This window comes from Penicilliopsis zonata, assembly GCF_001890105.1.
Source record: "Penicilliopsis zonata CBS 506.65 unplaced genomic scaffold ASPZOscaffold_2, whole genome shotgun sequence".
In the NCBI taxonomy this organism is placed as follows: Eukaryota; Fungi; Ascomycota; class Eurotiomycetes; order Eurotiales; family Aspergillaceae; genus Penicilliopsis; species Penicilliopsis zonata.
In genome coordinates this window covers 563294-586520 of record NW_019208912.1, presented here as the reverse complement: position 1 = coordinate 586520, position 23227 = coordinate 563294, and the positions used below count along the sequence as shown (strand labels likewise).

Below are 23227 nucleotides of genomic sequence, written 5' to 3'. Positions count from 1 at the left end.
CAAAAAAAAAAAAAAAAAACCAACAACAACCACCTATCTCCCCGACAATCCCCGATTTTCTCCTGCGATGCCTGCGATCGGATAGACACCCGCAACCCAGCTGCCTACGATGGCGTCGTCGAACCACGGGGGTCGCGAGAACAGAGACGACCAGCCGTCGGGGGTGCAGCCCATCCCGCTGCAGGATCTGTCGCGACCGGCCGATGCAGGGGAGCGTGGCCGGCGGCGGACGAGCAGCGCGGCGAGCCGGTTTCTATCTCGACGCTCGCTGGTGGGAGGAGCGTCGTTTAGGAATTACGAGAGGATCTCCGATGCGTCGCCCATTGTCGATGGAAGGGTTGAGGTCGACTTCCCGGACGCCAACGCCCGTGCCTCGCCCTACGTGGACACAACAGCAGAGAACCCTCAGCAGAATGATCATCATAATAACAATACGCATGCGGTGGACGATCTGGGGGGATTTGCACGGGCGATGTCCTCGGTTGGACTCAGTTTCGAGAGCCCGCAGCAGCGTACAACCCCGCTGTCAAGATTCCCGTCCGGCTCCTACAATCACGACGACGACATGGATACAGTCCCTCTCGATACCTACACCACCTTCGATGAGTCGGACCAGTCGTTCCCAGCGGCCGACACGAACGAGGACACTGCTCCCTTGACCGATCGAAGATACCTGCAGCCGATCAGTGGCGCGGCGGCAGCGGCGCATGCAGACCTCATGGGAGATGACCGAAGCGACCGGACGGGATCCCGGCTGGGAGATGACTTGCCGCACTTGGAGAGTGGTTTGGGTGGGAGACGTCGGGGGAGTGCCAGTACAGGCGATCGGTCTCGCTCGCTGTCGCCGTCAGCGGCATCGGCGTCCGGGGCTATTCACCGAGCGAGCTCCATGATGAAGTCCATGTCCCAACGAATCGTCAATCTGAGTAACGAACCAGAGGTGGTGGAACAGTCTATTATACGGGAGGAACAATGGAAGAACTCGCGCCTCGATGCGCCACCGTCGCTCCCCGCCATGTCCGAATACGCTCATGACTCGCTGCACGGTGGCGGGATATTCACCTCCCGCAGCTCTGCTGAGAAACGATCAACGGGGACAGCATGGAGGATCCGGAACAACCCGCTGAGAGGGAAGTCGCTCGGGATCCTGTCTCCCACCAACCCGATCCGAACACGGCTATGTGATGTGCTGGTTCATCCCTTCACCGAACCCTTCATCCTCGTCGTCATCTTCATCCAAACCATCCTGCTAGCAATCGAATCAAGCAAATCAGTCTGGGCCAGCTCGCGCTCAACCCGCTGGGGAGAGGCTCCCATGGATTATGTCTTTTGCGCCATCTTCATCATCTATACCCTCGAAATTGTCGCAAAGGTGTTGGTCTCCGGCTTCGTCATCAACCCTAGAGAATATAGTACGTTGAATCGATCCCTCGGGCTCAGGAAAGCCATGACGGAAAGAGGGAAAGCCATCATCACTCCGCAGAGGCAGCTGTCCACCAAAAGGCCGACCACGGCTGCCCCGGATCCTCAGGCTTCTATATTACGTACCTTCACCGGATTGAACCAATACGAGGAAGAGGTGATGATTAACGATCCTCTCCACAAACGACGGGTTCGACTGGCTCATCGCGCTTTCCTGCGGCATTCCTTCAACCGTGTCGACTTTGTCGCTCTGGTCTCGTACTGGATCTCATTCTGGCTTTCCTTGGAGGGATTGGAGTCTCGGAATCAACTTTATGTGTTCCGGATGCTGAGCTGTCTGCGGATCTTGCGTCTTCTTTCCCTGACGAATGGCACGTCAGTCATCATCCGAAGTCTTAAGAAAGCAGCTCCATTGCTGGGACATGTGGCTTTTCTTATTTCCTTCTTCTGGCTCCTTTTCGCAATCGTAGGGGTCCAGAGCTTCAAGTCCAGTCTGCGGCGGACCTGTGTCTGGGTTGATCCTGAGGGGCAAAGCAATTTCACGCTGAACGATCCATACAATGTTCTCCAATTCTGTGGCGGATATTTGAATGCAAGTACTGGGGCGGGGATGCAGTGGCTGAAGGCCGATGGCTCGGCTTCAGGATATGGACCCAAAGGATATCTCTGTCCTCAAGGCTCCCTCTGTGTGGAAGGCGACAACCCCTACAACGCTACCATGAGCTTCGACAATATTGCCAATTCACTAGAGCTCGTCTTCGTCGTCATGAGCTCAAACACCTTTACGGATATTCTGTATTATACCACAGACAGCGACTACCTCGCGTCTGCCTTGTTCTTCGCCCTGGGCATCGTGATCCTCGGCCTGTGGCTGGTCAATTTGTTGGTCGCGGTCATTACGCACTCCTTTCAGGTCATCCGTGAGGAAAGCAAACGGAGCGCCTTTGCTGTGAAAAACATCGACAATGTCGACGAGGAGGACCTGTCCTCGCGCAAGGTCAGCACCCTCAAACGCGTGTACGACAGGACCGAGTTTTTCTGGGTCTGCCTCATTACCTTTGACCTTGTGGTGCAGGCTATGCGGAGCGCGTCCATGGGAAATGATCGCACGCAGTTCATCGAAAACACTGAGATCGTCGTCACTCTAGGCCTACTGCTCGAAATCATCATTCGTTTTGTCTCCGACTGGCGTGCATTCCACACGAAGCGCCGTAATTGGGTCGATCTAGGGCTCGTGGTGGTCACTTGCATCATCCAGGTCCCTGCTATCAAGAACCACCAGGGCCCGTATGCTGTCCTCACGCTTTTCCAGATTCTCCGAGTGTACCGGGTTGTCCTCGCGATCCCAGTGACAAGGAACCTTATCCTTGTTGTGTTCAGCAACACGGTAGGTTTGCTCAACCTCATCGTTTTCGTGTTCTTGATCACTTTCCTCGCGGCCATCTTTGCGTCTCAGCTGTTCCGTGGGCAAATTCCAGAGTACGACCCAAGCGGCAACCTCATCGAGATGGATTTTTCCGACATTTATCTCTCCTTCCTGGGAATGTACCAATTGTTGTCAAGCGAGAATTGGACAACTATTCTGTACAATGCGACAGCGTATACCACGCACTTCAAGACAGCTTGGATTTCGGCAATCTTCTTCATCCTGTGGTTCATCGTCGCCAACTTCATCGTCCTCAACATGTTCATTGCTGTCATCCAGGAGAGTTTTGATGTGTCAGAGGATGAAAAACGACTCCACCAGGTTAAAGCGTTCTTGGAGCAGAAACAAGTCAGTTCATCGTCTCAGGGTAACCTTTCGCTCTCGACGATTTTGAAGCTGGGTCGCGACTCGAGCCGATATAAAGACCCGCTGGATCATGCACCGGCGGCCCTGGAGATGCTTCTCAAAGATGCCGTGGTCCGCGAATTCCTTGATGAAGACGATAATAAACAAGAAACGCCGTCCAACAACCGTCGTGCAGACACGCTTGCGGCGGAGACGGCCACCTATGACGCTGTGCAGCCGGGCGTCCTCTCGCAATTCTGGACAAAGATCAGCACATCAATCATGCGCCGTGAGCCGAATCCATTCTATTCGAAGCTCAAATTCTCCCGGGCCTATGAGGAACTCGATCCAAAAGCCATGGCCCGAGAAGTCGTTTCCGCTGCAGAGCAACGAAAGCGGGCGCAGCGCGAGTACCTTCTCAAGCACCCCAGCTACAACAAGTCTCTCTTCATCTTCGCCCCGGGCAATCCTATCCGCAAACTGTGTCAACGGATCGTCGGGCCTGGGCGCGGGAACCAGCGTGCGGAAGGGGTGGACCCCTACAAGCCCGTCTGGTACACCTTTTCGGCTTTTATCTATGCAGCCATTGTTTCGATGGTGCTGCTTGCCTGCATTACGACCCCGATCTATCAACGGAATCATTTTGCGAACAGCAAAAACTGGTTCGTCTACACCGATCTGGGCTTTGCGGTTGTCTTCACGGTCGAAGCAATCATCAAGGTGATTGCGGATGGCTTCTTCTGGACGCCCAACGCGTACTTCCGGGGATCGTGGGGGTTCATCGACGGAATCGTCTTGATTACACTGTGGATTAGCGTCGTCGGCTCCCTCTATTCCGACTGGAATGTTTCTCGGGCCATCGGAGCCTTCAAGGCTCTCAGGGCGTTGAGGCTGCTGAACCTCAGCGACAGTGCAAAGGACACCTTCCACTCTGTGATCATTGTCGGGGGGTGGAAAGTCATTGCCACTGCTGCCGTATCCATGAGCTTTCTGGTCCCCTTTGCGATCTACGCCGTCAACCTGTTCAACGGACAGCTTATGGAGTGTAATGACGGGAATGTCAGTGGCAGCCTCGATGCCTGCGTGGACGAGTACGCCAGCTCACCCTACAACTGGAACGTCTGGGCGCCACGCGTGGCCGCGAATCCATATTATGATTTCGACAACTTTGGCAACTCGTTGTTCATCCTCTTCCAGATTGTATCCCAAGAAGGCTGGATCGATGTCCAACAGAGCGCCATGAGCATCACAGGCGTGGACGTACAGCCACAAGATAATGCATCCCCGGCCAATGGTCTTTTCTTCGTGGTCTTCAACCTTCTCGGCGCCGTCTTCGTGTTGACCCTGTTTGTGTCTGTGTTTATGCGCAACTACACGGAACAGACTGGCGTGGCGTTCCTGACTGCCGAACAACGCTCGTGGCTGGAATTGCGGAAACTCCTGCGGCAGATCTCACCGTCGAAACGCTCCCTTGACCAAAAGAGCAAGCAGTGGCAAATACGGTGCTACAAGATCGCCGTCAAGAAACATGGGCGGTGGGCGAAATTCGTCACCGGGGTTCTGATGCTGCATCTGTTACTCCTCGTGCTTGAGTTCTATCCGGAGGTGAAGATGTGGGACTACATTCGAGGAGCCCTCTTCTTCCTGTTCACCTTTGTCTACTTGGCGAACGTGATCATTCGGGTCATCGGATTAGGCTGGCAGCGGTTCACCAGAAGTTCCTGGGACCTGTACTCCATGGTCGCCGTGCCGGGCACCTTCACGACCACCATTCTGAACCTGATCTCCTCCAACCAGGCGATATTGATCCTGAACAAGCTCTTCCTCGTCTCCATCGCGCTCATGCTCATACCCCGGAACAACCAGCTCGACCAGCTGTTCAAGACGGCAGCCGCCAGTTTCACGGCGATCGGCAACCTGCTGGCCACGTGGTTTGTCCTGTTCCTGGTCTTCGCAATCGCCCTGAACCAAACGTTCGGCCTCACCAAGTTTGGGGAGAACGAGACCAACAACCTCAACTTCCGCGATGTTCCCAAGGCCCTCATCTTCCTGTTCCGAACCAGTTGCGGCGAAGGATGGAACCAGCTTATGGAGGACTTTGCCGGGCTCGAGACTCCGTTTTGCACGTATAGCGACAACTTTCTCGACAACGACTGCGGCAGTGCGGTCTGGGCCCGAACGCTCTTTATTGCCTGGAACATCATCAGCATGTATATTTTTGTATCCTTGTTTGTCTCGCTCATCTTCGAAAGCTTTTCCTATGTCTATCAGCGGAGCAGCGGCCTGTATGTCATCAGTCGGGAGGAAATCCGTCGCTTCAAACAGGCCTGGGCCACCTTTGACCCGGACGGCGTGGGATACATTTCCAAGGAGCAGTTTCCCAGACTACTGGGGGTAAGCCTTCTTTTTTTCTTTCGTTTCTTCTTTCATTTTCTGACCTCGATACAGGAACTCTCTGGAATCTTTGCAATGCGCATATATGAAGGCGAGTTTACGATTGGGAGTATACTGGAACAATGTACGGTCACCCGGCGCGACTCTCTAGTGCCCGGTATGAGGTCTGTCGACGGCGTGGATCTAGACAAACTGTCGGAGATTGTGCAGCGGCTTCCTGTCGAGACGATCCGAAAACGACGACAGCGACTCAACATCTTTTACGAGGAGGTGCTGGTGTCTGCGGATCCCGTGCGCGGCATCTCCTTCCACTCGTGTCTCATGATCTTGGCGCATTACAATGTCATCAGCGACAGCAAGAGTCTGCGACTCGAGGAGTTTCTGCGTCGTCGGGCCCGGCTGCAGCGCGTTGAAGAGGCGGTCCGTCGCAACACGGTCATCGGCTTCTTCGACACGCTGTACTGGTCTCGCGAGTTTCGTCGCCGGATCAAGGCCAAGCAGGCCTCCCGGATGGCCGATGTGCCGCAGTTTTCCGTCCCGGAGATCTTTGTGGACCAGCCAGAGCAGAGCAATAACGAGAACCACGGAGATCATCATCACCATGTGGATGGGGGGGATTCAACTTCCGCGGGCCAGACGACCACCACCACCACCACCACCACCACCACCGACGAACCCATGCAGCCGATGCTGTCCCCGACGTCGCCGCTCAGTGGAACCAGTAGCAGCCCCCGGTTCGGGGTGCTGCCCAAGATCGACACCAACCTGGGAAGCCTCAGCTCACCGACGGAGTGGTCGAGCATCAGCCCATCCCTGTCGCCACGCCGCATGACGGACGAGCCGACAACAGCATACTATGGCACCGACGTGCCGGCCAGCCCGCACACGGCGACGGAACGGTCGCGCGCCAACAGCGCCGTGAGTGTGCAAGACGTGATGGAATCGCTGGGCAATTCCGCCTGGGGCGAGAGTATCCGCCGCAGTTTCACGCAGCGCCGATCCGGAGGATCCAAATAAATTTTCACCTTCTTCTTCTTCTTCTTCTTCTTCTTCTTCTTTTTTTTCTTCCCTTCCTGCCTAGATGGTTTTTTTTTTTTTTTTTTTTTTTTTCCTCATCGTGGTATGAGGTGACGGGCGATGATTATATCCGAGACCAAGAGCCACGAGATCTGGTGTGGTGGATGTTTGTTTATATCTAGACTTGTGTTTTTTTTTTACGTCTGCTTCTATACCTGCTAGCAAGCAGGTAGCTACTCCGTACCAAGGATTTGCATAGCAATGGCGTGGATGGCTTCTTGGTTGCCACTTGTATATACTAATACACTGATTACGATTCAGCATACAGTAGTACGGAGTGAATCTCTAACTATACTGTAGGATGACACTAATATCATGAATCAATAGTTTATTAAATATACTAGAATACTTAAGATGAAACCAGCTGGAATGTGGCATTCCAATGCAAGCAGGAGGAGTAATTAGGAGTATACCTAAAAGTACTCGCCTACTCCGTCAACCCTTAATAACGTCAGTGGCCACGGGAGAGTCGACAGATCCTTGTATTGTTTTGTATTACGAATAATCCTGTGAATAGTGACTGGTAACTCCGTACTATCAGTCACTAACTTTCAGTGGCGTGGACCGAGTACACAATTAATCAAGTACTATCACTACTCTGTACTGACTAGACTCAGTGACTGACTAGAGACTGTAGGTAGAGTAATTAAGATATAAACTGATCCCAGTGAAAAAGAAAGAAACATGTAGTTGGTAGAAGATTCCCGTTTTCGTTGACGTCGGCAGGCACGGATACGGTCAAGGCTGCGGTCGGCCGCCTTCATCCGGCCCAAAGTTGGTTGCGACGCTTTTTTGTCTCAGCAGGGGAGGGAGCCTGGATTAAATAACTCTCTTTCCTTGCAGACCAGAGTCAGTCCTCTTACTTGTACTATCTCACTAACAAACTGCCTGTCCCTTCACAAGGATCTAGGGAGAGTTCAACCTTCCTGGTTATACTGATTACCTGGTCTCCCTCTGCTAAGCGTACAGAACAACTGTACACTGACACTGACAGCTCCAACGCTCCTATGGCGATCTTTTGCAGCTCGTCTGCTTCCTCGACCATCTGATTATTCCTTCAGAAGACGATTATACTCTGTATCATTCGAGATACTCTCTCTCTCTCTCTCTCTCTCTCTCTATCACTCGAGATACACACACTCTCTCACTATGCAGCATACCGATTCCAACCCCCGAATCCTCTCACCCTCGCCGTTCGGCCTGTCGCTTCATACTTCCTTCTCCGCAACAACAACCACCACCACCACCCCTTTTCATGGCCGTGCGGGCAGCGATTGCTCCGTCAGCCCGCTCAGCTCGACCACCGCCAGCCCGACCTCGTCGCCCACCTCGCCCTTCCGTCGCATGTATCGCAGCCATGCCCTGTCCGCCGGCTCCTCCTCCTCCGAACCGCGCAGCCGCAGCCAGAGTCCCTTCAGCCTGCACTCCATCATCCTCCGCCGTCGACCATCGCTGGTCCTCCTCCGCCGTCGTCCCTCTGCCGTCGACATGGCCTTGAGCGAGGAACGCTCCCGCTGCGACGAGGACTCGGTGGAACGTCAGGGCCTCAACATGATGGAACCCCGTCCCGTCGACCCGGTCTCCATCCCCATGGACCTCAACGCGCACATCTTCGAGGGCCCCGTCGAGAACTGCGCTTCCTTGGGCCCCTCCTCGTCGAAACCACAGCACCCGCGTTTCGTCATGGGCGGCATCTTCGAGATCATGGAGGGGCGTGCGTAGCCTCCTCCTCCTCCTCCTCCTCCTCCTCCTCCTCCTTCCTTCCTTCTCTTCTGCCTCTTCTTCATCACTACTACATTTATTTACTATTTTTTTTTTCTTTTTCTTTCCGGTCTACTGCCACCCCAACGGCGCATACGGATGGGGGAATGATGATTGCTTTTTTTATTTTTTTCCGGCTTTTGCTAGCGGTGTATGGAGTTTGATATTGAGGTCTGGGGATCTTTATTTCGAGTTTTTTTTTTTTTTTTTTTTATTTTATTTAAACCCTTTCCCAATATTGTACTAGAACTCACCTAGTACACAAGTTACATACCCAAATCAAGATACCAATATGAATAACCTTTCTGTCTACTACCTAGTAACCGCTCTCTACGATAACAAGCCGTGTCTCACTCCACCTCCACCATCTAACTATCTAGTAACTACTAGTTAATCCTAATTATGGAATTCAATAGTTATACAAGCTTATCTAGATATGGTTAGAGCTACTGGCTATCTACTCCATATGAAGTATACTCCGTATACTCCGTATAGTAGATCTAGGAGTCAGTCATCCACGTGAGTCCCTTACGTCGGGATTTTCTACCTGTTACACCAAGCGTATCAAATAGCACCAAGTAGTACAGCATTACTTTAGATCAAGTACAGTACTTAGTCAAGTACAGAGTAGTTATTAAGTAAAGTACTTTAGAAGTATACTCAAAGTACTCTGTAGCTGTATAATCACTACTATAGCCCGCGTCATCATAGGGATAAATGTCAAGTTTATACTCTACTTTATTCTGTTAATACTAAATATGTTTTAAGTTAATAATAACAAGTAATCCTTTAGAATAGTAATAGCCTAATAGGTGCATGTTCATCACGTGATATGAAAGAAGCCCTACTTACCTACTTAATACTAGATTATCATTTCTAAAGACTTCCTGTTACTAAACGGCTAGTCTGTCAGGCTGTCCTTGAAAATTGAAACATTCCTGCATGGCTTGTTTCATAACCGCTAGTTAGACACCGAGTGATATGATCTGAAACCATCACCATGTAGACAGGATCTGATAGAGGGTAAACAGTCTGAGTCCACAGCATAATTATCCTGGGTAGAAACATGAAATGCGAACAAGAAAGGTGAAAAATCGCTGGATCTAGATGATTGTTTGGAAATGTAATTTCAGTGCGAAAAAGGGTATCTCTTTTTTGTTTTGAAAAAACCGAGCTTCGAGGGAAAAAAAGCGGAAGCCGTGTAGGAAATGCTGACATGCAGTGGAAGATCGGTAGAAGTATGTGCTTGGATCGCCTATTTCGTTCCTTTGCGTTGATTTGGCCAGAGCTGGCCACGACACTGGAGTTCGCCACAGAGACACTTGACGGCATTCGGGTCGACCTTGGTCGTTTTCGAATGCTCCCAGTTGGGGTTGTAGTCAAAGGTTAATTCTTGGAGTTGGGGGATGTCGCGAAGGGCAAAGAAAGCAAGGTTGTAGAGCCGGTCATCCCCCTGGCTGCTGGCTACAGGGAACATCTTGCAGGTTGGGTTGCAGGAATGGTTCATGAAGCGGGCAGGGGAGCCAAGCCTCTGCCCGTCAACGACGTAGATCCCCTCGTCATCGTGAAAGAAGTCCAAGCCGAACAGATAGGAGTGGCCGTTCTGGGATGCAGCCAATTCCTCCCGCCGGTCTGCCTTGTTCTTGGGGATGACCTCCCCCAGATACAGATCGATGAATTGGCCGGCGATGATTTGATCTGGTGATCGGAGGCCTTTTAGATCTTAGCATACAGCCTATGAAACATTCTCAATTGAACGATTTTTGCCAGAACATACCAAACCCTCTGTTGCCCGTATCGAAGATCTGCAAGCGAATCGTCCGGCCCCGCTGCACGACACGGTTCCAGCAGGTCTCCTTGCAGCCGCAGTTGGCGTTACACTCGTATATCATGGATGTCCGCTGGAGAAAATCCGGCGCGAGGACGTGTGTACCGTTGACTTCCTTGTAGGGCACGATCCTGTTATTCGACTTTTCATCCAGGGAAAGACACAGACAGGTGGCAGGGTCACACGAGCCCGAGCAGGAGCACCCAAAGTTGAACGCCTCGTCTACTTTGGTGACTCCGCGCTGGATCTTGTAAGAATTAATAAACTCAAAGCCCATGATGGGCCCGGCCAGCTTCGGGGCAACACCTGGTGCCAGATCAACTCTTGGGCCCTTGATGGACGCGATCTTCTGGTGCAGCGTGTGGACGAGCGGGTCGCCATCGCCCCCCTGCACCGTGGCACAGAGAAAAGGGCCTTGGTGGCCGCGACGGGGACGGAGACGAAGACTGGGGGCGAGAATCGGTTGCTTGGCTGGCGGATACACCGCGCGAGAAGCCTTCTTCCTCTCCTGTTCATCGACGGGGTAATACCGTTGCGAGAGCCCCATCAAGGGGGTAGTGTCATAATCTCCGCTGCTGAAGCTGGACTCCGTGCTGCCCCTCAGCCTGGGCTGCCGGGGATGCCGTCGTCTCTCATACTCGATTTTCTGCTGCAGAGCACGAGAGGGAGACGGCACCACAACGCTAAAGGTGACTTCCTCTAGGGCCGGCGTTGTCCTAGATGTGCCTCCGGCCGAAACGATCGACGACGACTCGTCGTCATCAGACCCTCTGCTCTTCCTTTTTAGAGGAAGTTGCAGAGATGATATTGTCCGATGGGGCAGAGTTGAGATGATGGAACTCAAGGCCTTTATTGCCTTGTTAGTGTGAATAAGAAGGAGAGAAAGACGCGTCTAGAGACTAGACAGACGCGTACAAAGAACATCCAAGTTTAAACATACCTTGTTCTGGGGCTCCTCTGGGTCAGAGTCCTGGGTCAGATCAATCACCATGGTCATAGCAGAGAAGAGGACATCAAGAATGGAAATATCAGGTTCAATTTTCAAATACTGTGTTTTGCAAAAAGACAGGCCCAGGTACGGAGTACCAACCAATTTGTCCAGGTTGATGCTGTTGAGCAGCTTAGGTGATGTTAAATTAGAGGCCAGCAGGTCATGTGATTCGCATGGACTAGCGTCTAGATTAATTTATTCAATTGGTTCAATTTTAGTCAGAAATGAGTAATCAGTTATTTATTTAATTATCAATATTAAAAGACTCAATTCACTAGATATAGCCTAAAGGTATCAGTTCCTAGTACTATAATATTAATATTCCTATAGATTCATAAATATGGATTAATTCTTTTAGAAATAAATATTACATATAATTCAACATTTGTCGACATTTGACTGTTTTGATTCTCCAGAGTAGAAGAAGATGATTGTTGTTGCTAATTAAGCAGCGGGAGGGACGGAATAAGGCAAAGTTAAAGCGGATTTCAAGAAACAGAATCAACAACTGAAAGCGGCGTTCCCATCCAAGGATTTGGTAAATTTCTTAGAAAACGTCCTCGGAGGCTTCATACCAGCTGTTTAATCTATATTTCTAGAAAAAAAATAAGACCCCCATCTCTCATTTGTGGCTATTTTCAATCGCATTCCTTTTCCTTTGCTCGAGTCGCCCTTATATGCTGACTAAGTGGATTGACAACTGGCGAGCATCAACGAGTATTGATTACTACTTGCTCTTAAGAGCCAATTATTCTTGTGGTCTGATACAGGATTATTTGATAGACTGAAGTACAATATGAATCTATGGTCTTCATATAAATGGGCTATACATGGTAGAAGATCCTATATCAATATTAAACCTAAGGACATGATGCTTGCTGCTGGATGGCTCTATTATACATCATGAACAGGGGATGGGGAAGAAGCATACATCTAAGTAATGAGCCAGCTCACATATAAAATGCAGTCTCATTACAGATACAAAAATGGCATAAAAAGAGGAATAAGAAAGGAAAAAAGAACAAAAAGAAAAAGAAAAAGAAAAGGGGGGAGAGGCTATAAGAGACAAATAACATAGAAAGGGTGCATAATGTCATGTCCATAATATGCTCATCAACCAAAAAGAAAAGAAAAAAAAAAAAAAAAAGAGTCGGCTGGCTTTTGATGTCTCTCTCTCTCTCTCTCTCTCTCTCTCTCTCTTACAGCCGCAATGCATCAAGGATCTTCTTAGCCATCTCCCGGTACTGCCACATACCACCTGACACCTTTTTGAATTGGATTCCATGCAGAGAGAAGAGCGGGACCTTGACGATCAGGATCTCGAACCGGAGGATCAGATTTTCTCCCGTGTCACTCTGGACACGGGTGGTGGTCTCGCCCATGACCCGCTCCCCGTTGTTCTCGCGGGGCGATACGTATTCGTCAGAGCCCTCCGAGTTGGTCACGAAGCTCCGATCGGGGGCCCGGCGCTGGGGCCGTGGGGGCCTGGCATCTTCCCGGGGGTCATCGTGGGCGAGTAGACCCCCAAAGCTGATCCGACGCCGGTGACTCGAGACGTGACCCTGGCGTTCAGGACTCGGCGGGCAGACGTCGACCACTTTCTCGAGATCGATGCTGGGCGCATGTCGGCAGCTAAAGCCACCTTTGATTTCCACATAGTCTACGGACAACTGCTTGAGTACGCGCATGATGTCCGCCCGAATGACCGAAAGGGGCTTGCTGCTCGTGGTTGAAACACTGAACAGACCCTTGAGGTAGACGGGTTTGGACAGATCTTCCCCTTCGTTGGCACTTTCTAGCGCGTTGCCAGCACCCGAGATGTCAGCGTCCGTCTCCTCGGGGACGTTGGCCTCCCGCACAGCCTCCCGTCGGGCCCGTCTAGCTTGGATGCTCTCACGTCGAGCATGGCCAAGCGACATAGTTCGAGAGGTATGTGTGCGGCTCCCTCCTCCCATCGAAGGCCGAGAATCTCTGGAGGAGGAGGCCAGATGGTCAGACCCGCTGGTCGGCGGGGGCTGCTGGTGGTGGTGGTGGTGATGATGATGATGATGCGAGGTGGTAGTGGCGGTGGTGGCCGTTGTCGTCGTCGTAGCGGCGGATATTGTCGGATCCCCGGCGTCTGGCTCGCCTCTGCGTAGGGTTCGTCGTGACCGATAATCGGCCGAGTTGACGCTGGTGGAGCGCTCCAGGTACTTGTTGGATCGTGAGGCCGGCTCGGCCGATCCTGGAGCCTTCAACAGATCCTGGTGTTGGGGCTGGCTGCCTCCCGATGGGATGGCGGATGGCGATTGTTCCGCGCGCCGAGCCCGTCTCATACTAAACCCTCGGTGAAGTGGTGACGCCGAATCGACGGGAGGCTGAACATTTAGAGCGGGCGTTTGAGGGCTGTTTGGAACCTTTTCCCGCTCCATCTCGCGCCCACGGTCCTTGACTCGACGAGTGCTGAAACGTCTCAGTATGCCGGCCGCAGTGCTCTCCTTCTTGATAGGAGTCTCGGGTTGAGGGGTCAGAGGAGCCTGGGGCACCGCTCCTGCCTGCGGAGCGAGGTTCAGATTCTTGACTTCGTTGGAGAGATCATCGTCCCCATGGGTTCTCGCACGGGGACGCGAGCGCTGTCCTCCCGTAGTCGTGACCGTATCCTTTTCTCCGGGGACTTGGTACTGGTTCGTATGAGCAGCCTGAGGTACCGGCAGGTCAGGCATCTGGAGCATCGCCTCCCCAGAGGGGCGAGGCATACTCGCGGCGCCCGGGTTAGTCTCAGCTCTTTCCCGGTCCAGCTTTTCTTTCACCAGTTGGTACACGGAGATCAGAGGACTGTAGGCATTCAAAGGATCGTTGCCCAGGGGGACCGTCTCCGCCGAAGGGGCTGACAGGGTGTCTCGACTCGCCGAGTTCCGGCGCTTGTAAAAATCGAATACGCCGCGTTTCTTCTCCGACAGGTTGGGGGCTGATTGTTCACGTAAATTTGTTTGTACTGCATGCTGGTAGTCGTCCGAGTCCAGAACCTTGGTGAGCTGAGCGGTAATGTATTCGGGAGGACCAAAATCGAAGCCCGTCATCTTCTCCACAACCTCTGGATCTAACGGAAGCTGCAGTGGCTCTCTGGAAGGTAGATAGTTCTCGGGAGGGCCATGGTATCCCTTGTTCATCCAGGGATGAGCCATGATCTCTGCGAGACTGGCGCGCTGTTTGGGATCCGTGACCAACATGCGCGAAATGATATGGCGACATTCTAGGCATATATTAGCAAAATAATTTTTTGGGGGGTTAAAAAAAAAGAAGGGGGTACCTGAACTAAGTCCTTGAGGATATTCGACGACACCCTTTTTGATTTTGGCATGGAGTTGTGGCATGCTTTGATCATCAAAAGGGACTTTGCCGCAGACCAAAACATACAAGACGATGCCAAAACTCCAGACGTCTACTTCTGGGCCGGTGTACTGTCTTGCTTGAAGCAGCTCCGGGGCTGCAAAGTAGAGACTGCCACAGAAGGTTTTGAGGAGACTCCGGGGCGAGAACAGGTTGCTGAGACCAAAGTCGATGATCTTGATGTCACCAGTCTTGCTGATCAGGATGTTCTCAATCTTCAGGTCGCGGTGGACGATGCTGTTGCGGTGGCAGTAGTCTAACGCGCTGGCAATCTGGCGAGCAAACTTCCTGGCTTGCTTCTCCTTGAGCTTCCCATGGGAAATGATATAGTCCAACATCTGACCTCCATTGACGTATTCAAACACCATGTACCAGTGGTATGTGGTACGTACGAAATCTCGCATGCCGCAGATGTACGGATGATGAACCAGACTGACGATGGCCGCCTCACGAGCAGTACGAATTTCCTTGGAGCGATCGGCGCGCTCGGCGTCTCGGCTGTTGCGGTGCTCCTCGGACGATGACTGTCGGGGAACGATCTTAATAGCGACCTATAGAGGAAGGTTAGCCTATGTTAATCTGAAGGGGAGAGAGAGAGGGGGGGGGGGGGGGGGTCATACCTGCTCGCCGGTCTCTAGGCTTTTGGCCAATTTGACCTTACCCATGCTCCCGGCACCGATTGTTTTCCCCAGGGCCCATTGGCCGGTGGGGGTGGTGATGGTGGTGCGACGCTTTGCTTGAGTAGAATTGGAGGGATGCAAATAGGAAGTGCCGGATGTAGTAGCATTGGGCGTAGGAGCGGCGGCGACAGCGACAGCGTCCGACATGACGGGCCCTGCCGCAGCCGGGTCGGCGCTATCTCGATGGTAACTGTGGGTCGAGGGAGTTTTATGATGCCTCCTGATGGATTCGGTGCGGTACGCGGTGGAAGGACGCTCTTCGGAGAGATCCCTGGATGGATCGCGACGCGACGAGGCCGACCGGGAATTTCTGGCGGCGTCAAAGTCTCTATGGGCAGCGTGGTTGGAAGGCGGGCGGTGGTCATGGGGCTGGGTAGCCGATTTTGCGTGAGAGGAAGCAGCAGCAACAGTAGTAGTAACAGCAGCAGCGGCGGTAGAAGCAGCAGTAGCAGCAGCAGCAGCGGTGGAGGGCCTCACAGCCACACTGCGCGTGCGGTGAGGCAGTTCCGACGAGGGCGGCCGGTAGGAGTGCGACCGGGAGGAGGTCGAATGGCTGCGCACAACCGTGGGCGAGGCAGACGAGGGGGCAGTGGCGGGCATGTCGACGAGGGAAAGGACTCTCCGGAGCTAAGGAGAAATAAGGACAGGCAAGCCAAGCCAAAACACCAAACGGTGGTTCACGCTGGAGCCGCTTCGCCCACGATAGTGGGCACTGGGAAGTAGGTAACTACTAAGTAGGAAGTACTCCGTAGGAACAGTTGTGGACAAGGCCGGAGCGGGCGGGGGAAGATCGTTCGCTGACAGGCGGCTGGGTTGAAACGTCTAGCTCGAAAGCAGCTAGCGACGCCCACATGGAAGAGAAGAGAAAGACTGGATTAAAGAGAGAGAGAGAGAGAGAGATGGAGAGAGAGAGATGGAGAGAGATGGAGGAAGAGATGGAGGGGGGAAGGCAAGAGATGGAGGGGAAGAAGGAGAGTAAATGACTAATACGTAGTCCGTCAGGCTGCGAGCTGAGCTGAGAGGGAGAGGCTGAGAGGCTGAGAGGGAGAGGAGGGAGAGGAGGAGAGGGAGAGGAGGAGTTGCGATGGATGCGGCGTGGAGGAAACGGTTCGGTCCAGGGGCCGCAAGCAGAGGGAGTTATTTGTATGCGTAATTCCAGTGGCAGGGAACAACAAATATTAATAGTAAATAATCACAAATAAACAGAAATCCTACCTAATAATTATATGTAGTATTTTCTATGGAAATTATTTTATCTATTGAACCAGCTGAATTGATACTGGTCGAGCATTCTGGTACTGCACCTATACCCGACATAATAGAAAATGACATATCAGCCATTTCAGCGCTCAAGGATTGACTACCTAGGGTACGTGGTTAATACCCTATCAATTGATGGGTTCCTAGGGTGTATTTCGTAATGTTGTACTCCGTGGTTAGTTATGTAGTAGTTGGTCTCAAGCTATTATTAATATTATTGTTTCTTCGACAGGTCAGTTAATCACTCATTTGGATGCCTGGTCGGTGCCTTATCAGGTCTGCTGGATTTACGGCAATACTGCGATGTACTTAATAAGAAGAAGAATAAATAATAACAAGCAGGTTTACCCTCCCTTCGCTCATAATAATAATATTGTCATTATTCTTTACTAATGCTATTTTATTATATTGATATAATATCTATCTTCTACTTCCCTCACATTGATGATGATGAGGCATAGCATACTATAGGAGGTACCAGATATCTACCAGATCAGTACTAGGTACTTAGGTACTTATGTGGTTATGTAGTAGTTAACTAACTGAGTACTGACTGTCTATTAGGACAATGTAATAGACTAGGATTATAACAGGCCAAAGCTGTCTAAATCACTCACTTTTGCTGACTCCTTCATAAGACTGTTATATATATTATCTGGTAACCCTGATGACGGCAAAAGTGCAGACTAGTATAATACAGACAAATTGCTTAATACTCTATCTAGTTCTATCTACAACCTAGAAATTAATGATGAAATAGAACATATCATATAGTCTAGATATACATATGGAGTACAGTCGAGAGCTCAGGATTGGAGGACGCCTTGCTGCCTTAGGCAACAAGAGCATGTGACTAGACTAGCCGCTTCTGGATATGACGGCATATGACATCACGTGAGATGCGCCAAGGCCCAGACCCTGTAAAGTACAGTATTACAAATACGAGGCTCTAGTATTTACGAGGTTGTTACTCCGTAGTATCTTTATTCCTAGCTCCCATCCTCATCAGTTGTCTCTTCGTTTCTTTCTCCCACCTCAGTGGATGCCAGATGGTCTGCCTGTCAGAAATGGCAGGCAAGCGGAATCGGACGGCCTTCGAGGCTGACCTTCAAGCCCATCAGTCTCCCTACGCCCTATACGGAACCCCTCTCCCGCCACTGGATGCGGGAGTGCGCGATGATGGCTCCTACGTGCCCATCTGGAAGCAGGAGGTGACGGACGATCGAGGCAGGAAGCGCCTGCACGGGGCTTTTACAGGCGGTTTCAGCGCCGGGTGAGCTCATGGTTCCCCGCGGCGCTCTGGACAGCATGACTAAAATCTTTTTTTTCTCTCTCCTGTTGATAGATACTTCAACACCGTCGGTTCTAAGGAAGGCTGGACGCCCGCCACTTTTGTCTCGACGCGGCAGAACCGTGCCAAAGATGCAAAGGAACAACGCCTGCAGCGACCGGAGGATTTCATGGACGAGGAGGACATTCGCGAGGCCGAGGAATCGAAGCATCTGCATACCACAGAGGGATTTGCCGGGTTTGGGTCGACCGAGCTTGATTCCTCGCGCCGATTCGGACTCATGGATCTGTTCAAATCTACGGGCGGTGAAACCATGGGAGCCAAATTGCTCAAGAAGATGGGTTGGCGAGACGGCCAGGGGATCGGGCCGAAAGTCCGCCGCCGAGCTCATGTCGAGGATCACGATGGGGAGGGAACAGGCGAGAAAACGCACCTCTTCGCCCCGAAGAACCCGCCGATGGTTGCCTTTATCCGCAAAACAGATCATAAAGGGTTGGGATTTAAAGGCGAAACACGATTAGTCGCGGGGTCTCATGGGAATGGCCCGGAGGACTCTGGTGATGAGGAAGGACCCGGCTCCTCGTTGTTTGATCAGCGATTCACCATCCAGAAAGACCGGAAACCACCGAAAGAGAAGGAGAAACGACGGGGCGGGTTCGGTGTAGGTGTGCTGAACGATACTGGCTCCGACGATGAAGACCCTTATTCCCTGGGGCCCTCGATCTCATACAATCGCGTTATTGGCGGTGACAAGAAGAAAAAGAAGGCGACCAAGCCGGCGATATCGTCGGCGAATCCTCTTCTCGCTGCCAAGCCTGTTTTCATGTCGAAAAAGACCATTGCTGCTAGGACTTCTTCGACGGGCTTCCGGAAATGCCATGACGGCCGTCTTCCGCTGGATGGATTTGTCCTTGCTGACGGCATCTCAACTCTCTCGATCTCATCGCAAGAGAAGAAATACGCCCCCCCGGATATTCCAACAGACTGGAAGTCTCTCAAGACACCGGTCACTGAGCGGGATGTGACCAACTACGTCTCTACGGCCGAAGCTGCCAAGGCATCCACTCTAGACCCTACATCCCGGGCAGCGCTTCTGGGCGAAACCGTGCTCCCTGGAAAATCCATCTTCGACTGGATGACGCCAGCAGCCCGGGAGAAGATTATGAAACTTACCGGCAAAACGGACCTTCCTCCAGCGCTAGGGGAGAAAGCCCCCCGCGGATACGAGATGACCGAATCCCAGCGACGGAGAGACCTGTGGGATCTGGTCCCGAAACTGGACAAGCAGCTTGCTGTGCAGGCTCTGACCCGCGCTGTCAGCGGCTGGATGCCTTACTCCGAAGATGAGGCCAAGCGTGCGCGGTATCGGACCTTCCTCGAGGTCAGAGCCGGTCTGCGGGATACCCTTCCCGACCGGGCTCCCAACTCGACGACGGACGACTGGGTCACTGAGCTCAACGAGTTCACTCGCGCCGCCGAGGTGTTCAAGCCGATGTCTTCCATCATGGCCTCACGTTTCACCTCGGCCTCAACCGCTCCCAAGACCGCGTCGTCGGATCAGCCTGACGCGCCGGACTCGCTACTCAGTAAACCAGCCGAAAAGCCCGAAGACCCGGCCGAAGCAGCCGCCAAGATCGGCATGTTTGGCCCGGTGACCCGCAGTACCATTTCTTTCTATCCCTCCCGGCTGCTCTGCAAACGATTCAACGTGAAGCCGCCGGACCATGCCCAGATGGACACGGGAGAGCAGCCCGGAGCCGTCGACTCTTCCGGCAGCAGGTACTATCACCAGCAGCAGCCGAAGAAGACCCTGGTCTCGAGGGAGGTGATGAACGAACTGCTCCTCGAGTCGCAGGGTAATAATAATAACAACAACAATACTTCTGGCCTAGCTGGACCTTCGGTGACCACAGTCGAGGTGGTGAAACCGCCCGCCGTCATCGAGCCGGAGCGTAACGATGCTCTCGAGGGCGACCGGCCGGGCGAAGCAGTCTTCAAGGCGATCTTTGGTAGCGACGACGAAGATGAGAGTGACTAGGGATATCTTAGCGAGATGATCATACGATTCTTTTACCTTGACCAGCCAATACAAGTGATTCCATTACAAAAGAAGGTTAAGGTTGAACAGCGTTCAAAGCCCACTACATACACATACAATACTCGTCACTTAATTAGAAAAAAAAAAGAGTCTAGCTATGATGTAGAAGACTACCTAGTAGCTAAGCATTGCAGTAAGTACTACTGGTCTATTAACCAGATCGTACCACCCTGTCAGAATAATCCCTGTTGTGCCTTGGGCCGTCACACCAACCAAGCTTTCGTCCAACGTCACCCCGAGGAACGGGTTGTCTTGTCCTCCCTTGCTGGCTGTCTTCGACCCTGCGCATCTTTCGGTCTGGACCAGCCACGGTTCTTGATTTCTGTTTTACTTTTTCGAGCGGCTGCAGAGCCAGAGACTCACTAGTCCTTTGTTCTATCGCACACAAGGTCTCTATTGGTACCTTTTCTAACCCCTCACTCGCATCCCCTCAGTCATGCGATTGTCAGTCGGGCGCGACTCAACCCTCGTGCCTGCTCATCAGTAGTTTTGGCGGACGTGTTTCTTCCGTATTTATTCTTTGTCTTCGTTTGGATAATTCCATCTGCCCTTCGAGCTTGCTATATGTATGGCCTTGTGGGGGATTGCGGTACACTATGGTACGTTGACTACTTATCTCCTTGACCGCCACAATCATGATGATCACGATATAACAAACTCCATACTCTATACTCCTATCGCTAACAGTTGAGTACAGGGCTGTCTCTTTTCTCTACTGTCGCGTGATGGCAGTCTCACGACAGAGACAAGAGAAGAGGATCACACCGAGGAATCTCACACGACCACTGCGTCAACCCAACAACAACAACAGCAGCAGCAGCAGCAGCAGCAGCAACACGCCTCTGCCGTGCTGCGTCCCATCGAAGGAACCCCACGTGGACTTCGTACTGCCCACCGGGCTTCGATTCCGATTAATCTCCCTCTAGGTGAACACTACAACCAGCCGATCCGCCCACACGTGTGGAAGAGCAAGCGACGACTATGGTCGACCGCCCAGCTGGCACGCGAACGAAAGGAGTTCTTCGAGACCCGCGTCACGGGGCGGGCGGAGGTCTGGGCTGCGTTGGCGACGGCGACGGCGCTGCTGCGCACGGGGGATCTTCGCACGGCACAGAGCATCATCGACGCGGCGGGCGTCACAGTCCCGACGGGGGACATGTGCGAAGGCTGCTACGACGAACAAGGGGGATTGTATAGACTGCCGCAGTGTATCGTTGGTGATCCGGAGAATATCATTGATTCTTCAACCGCCTCTTCTCCTGATACTGCTTCCGCTACTGCGAAGATCGGGTCTCATGCTAGGACAAGCAGTCTGGTCCATAAAGATGACTACAATGACTACGATGACGATGACGATGACGATGGTGATGATGATGATGATGATGATGATGATGGCAAGCAGGGGGTCTCCGGGGAGACTTCCGGTGACGAGTTGATCGCCAGCGACGCGGAACTCCGCCGAGACGAAAAGGGCAAAACCCGTGAGCGCGATCTCATCAGAGTCCACGCCCGGCTGAGTGATCGCGGCGGACCGGACGTGGTAGTCTGTGTGGGAAAGACGCAGAGCGTGGGCTTTATCGCTCGCAAGGTGCACCATGAGGCGAGAGTGAGTTTTTTCAATTCTGTCTTCTTTTATATACTCTTTTCTGACTTTCAGGTCACTGGCCATCAGCGAGTCCGGATCGCTTATCTGGGCAAGATGCTCAAAGAACATGAATCGTTACCCGACCAGGGATGGCAAGTTGGCCATGTCGTCAATGCGTTGGTCGTTGCCCATGCTTCATGACCTCATCGTCTACCACATCATCTATGCTTAATCTCACCTACTTATGCTTCATGATCTATCTACGGCGTCGGCTCCCTTCCTGCACAATACCCCTCTGTATGGTTTGTCATTGAATTTCTATTCTGCTATCCTTTCTAATCTTCAGTGATGTTTCTCCTCCTGCACTATTGTCAGCGCTTTCGAATCAGAATTAATTAATCATTAAATAATATTATTACCATTACCTGCTCAAACAGTAAATAAATACAAGTACTATTGGTATGGTAGAATGACTAATTAAGCTTGACAAACAATGCAAACACGACCCGCAAAAAAAGATATCGATATCGCAGAATTTCCGCTGAACATGCTCAATCTTCGACCAGTTTAATCCAGAGCAATGGCAGATATCCAGAAGACTCCCTTTGTAAGGGAGCTTGCGTCAAGTGGTACGCTTTCAATGCACCTTTAATTTCCCGCTTTTATTCCGTGTTTCTAATCTGGTAGACCGCAAAACCCGCGACAAGGCCGTCGAGTCGTTGACGCTGTTCCTCCGCTCTCGCACCGATCTGTCTCTGCTTGAGCTCTTGAAGCTGTGGAAGGGACTGTTTTTCTGTAATTTTTTTTCCCTAATTCCCTATGACACGAGTTTCATAATGTTTATATACTAATTCTTTAGGCTTCTATCACTCCGACCGCCCGCTCACTCAGCAATCTCTCGCCCGCTCACTGTCGTACTCGCTGGTCCCGACACTTCCTCGCGCGACGCTTCACCGGTTCCTGCGCGCCTTCTGGATCACCATCGGGCGCGATTACCATGCTCTCGACCGGCTCCGGCTGGATAAGTATCTGCTCCTGATCCGATGTTATGTCGGGGTAGCCTTTGAGGTGTTTCTGAAGGACGGGGGGAGTGTAGAGACGGGGAAGAAGAGGAAGAGGAACGGAAAGATGGGGAATGAGAAGAAGAAGCGGACAAAGACACAAAAAGAGGGGCGTGGATCATCTGAGGGCCAGGAGGAAAAAGAGGAAAAAGAGGAGGAAGAGAAATGGTCGGATCTCTCTTCTTACCTCTCCATTCTAGAGGAAGGACCGCTCTGCCCCGTCAATTTTGACCCGGAGGCCCCCAAGGTTTCTTCCGAAGAGGAGGGATTGTCGATTGCCATGCCCCACGGCCCAGACGGCCTCCGGTACCATATCCTGGACATCTGGTTGGACGAGCTGGAGAAGGTGCTCGAGTTCGAGGAAGACCCGGAGACGGGCCGGAAGGCTATCAAAGGCGGTATACCCATGGAGCTCCTTCTGCGGCCTGTCGAGAAGCTCGTGCGGGAGAGCCCGTATAAGCCTGTGCGGACGAGGGCGGCGGAGACGCTAGAGGACGAGCGATTGGTCGAGTGGGGGGTGAGAGAGAAGAAGGAGTCCCAGAGCGAGGAGGAGGAGGAGGAGAGTGAAGAAGAATGGGGTGGATTCGACTAGACAATATACATGTACAGTAGCTTGTGGAACTGGTCTTTTTTTTAAAA

General features: G+C 52.2%; 8 protein-coding genes across 8 annotated transcripts; 6 read left to right on the top strand and 2 right to left on the bottom strand.

Annotated features, from left to right (window-relative positions):
• Position 1: 1 nt before the first annotated feature.
• Positions 2-6687, top strand: ASPZODRAFT_89183 (hypothetical protein). Its single transcript, XM_022730349.1, has 2 exons — positions 2-5587; positions 5642-6687. Exons 1-2 carry the CDS (start codon positions 110-112, stop codon positions 6602-6604), a joined length of 6441 nt encoding a protein of 2146 aa, XP_022584253.1. The 5' UTR covers positions 2-109; the 3' UTR covers positions 6605-6687.
• A 998-nt stretch (positions 6688-7685) lies between these two features.
• ASPZODRAFT_128258 (hypothetical protein) lies at positions 7686-8658 on the top strand. Its single transcript, XM_022721973.1, has one exon. The coding sequence runs from the start codon at positions 7814-7816 to the stop codon at positions 8384-8386; it is 573 nt and encodes a 190-aa protein (XP_022584252.1). The 5' UTR covers positions 7686-7813; the 3' UTR covers positions 8387-8658.
• Positions 8659-9237: 579 nt separating this feature from the next.
• Positions 9238-11344, bottom strand: ASPZODRAFT_128257 (hypothetical protein). Its single transcript, XM_022721972.1, has 3 exons — positions 11194-11344; positions 10203-11100; positions 9238-10138 (listed from the first exon to the last, which is right to left on the bottom strand). The coding sequence occupies exons 1-3, from the start codon at positions 11248-11250 to the stop codon at positions 9681-9683; spliced, it is 1413 nt and encodes a 470-aa protein (XP_022584251.1). The 5' UTR covers positions 11251-11344; the 3' UTR covers positions 9238-9680.
• Positions 11345-12443: 1099 nt separating this feature from the next.
• Positions 12444-15893, bottom strand: ASPZODRAFT_58243 (hypothetical protein; the record flags this gene model as incomplete). Its single annotated transcript, XM_022728755.1, has 3 exons — positions 12444-14476; positions 14534-15164; positions 15234-15893. The coding sequence occupies 3 exons, from the start codon at positions 15891-15893 to the stop codon at positions 12444-12446; spliced, it is 3324 nt and encodes a 1107-aa protein (XP_022584250.1).
• A 1630-nt stretch (positions 15894-17523) lies between these two features.
• On the top strand, positions 17524-17972 carry ASPZODRAFT_1014023 (hypothetical protein). Its single transcript, XM_022720786.1, has one exon. It carries the CDS (start codon positions 17603-17605, stop codon positions 17828-17830), a length of 228 nt encoding a protein of 75 aa, XP_022584249.1. The 5' UTR covers positions 17524-17602; the 3' UTR covers positions 17831-17972.
• On the top strand, positions 17524-20210 carry ASPZODRAFT_1014215 (hypothetical protein). The gene is made up of 2 exons (XM_022720787.1): positions 17524-17735; positions 17798-20210. Exon 2 carries the CDS (start codon positions 18014-18016, stop codon positions 19880-19882), a length of 1869 nt encoding a protein of 622 aa, XP_022584248.1. The 5' UTR covers positions 17524-17735; positions 17798-18013; the 3' UTR covers positions 19883-20210.
• Positions 20073-21821, top strand: ASPZODRAFT_128253 (hypothetical protein). Its single transcript, XM_022721971.1, has 3 exons — positions 20073-20541; positions 20640-21548; positions 21600-21821. Exons 1-3 carry the CDS (start codon positions 20539-20541, stop codon positions 21726-21728), a joined length of 1041 nt encoding a protein of 346 aa, XP_022584247.1. The 5' UTR covers positions 20073-20538; the 3' UTR covers positions 21729-21821.
• Positions 21822-22107: 286 nt separating this feature from the next.
• On the top strand, positions 22108-23180 carry ASPZODRAFT_57705 (hypothetical protein; the record flags this gene model as incomplete). Its single annotated transcript, XM_022728702.1, has 3 exons — positions 22108-22156; positions 22215-22322; positions 22387-23180. 3 exons carry the CDS (start codon positions 22108-22110, stop codon positions 23178-23180), a joined length of 951 nt encoding a protein of 316 aa, XP_022584246.1.
• Between the last annotated feature and the right edge of the window lie 47 nt (positions 23181-23227).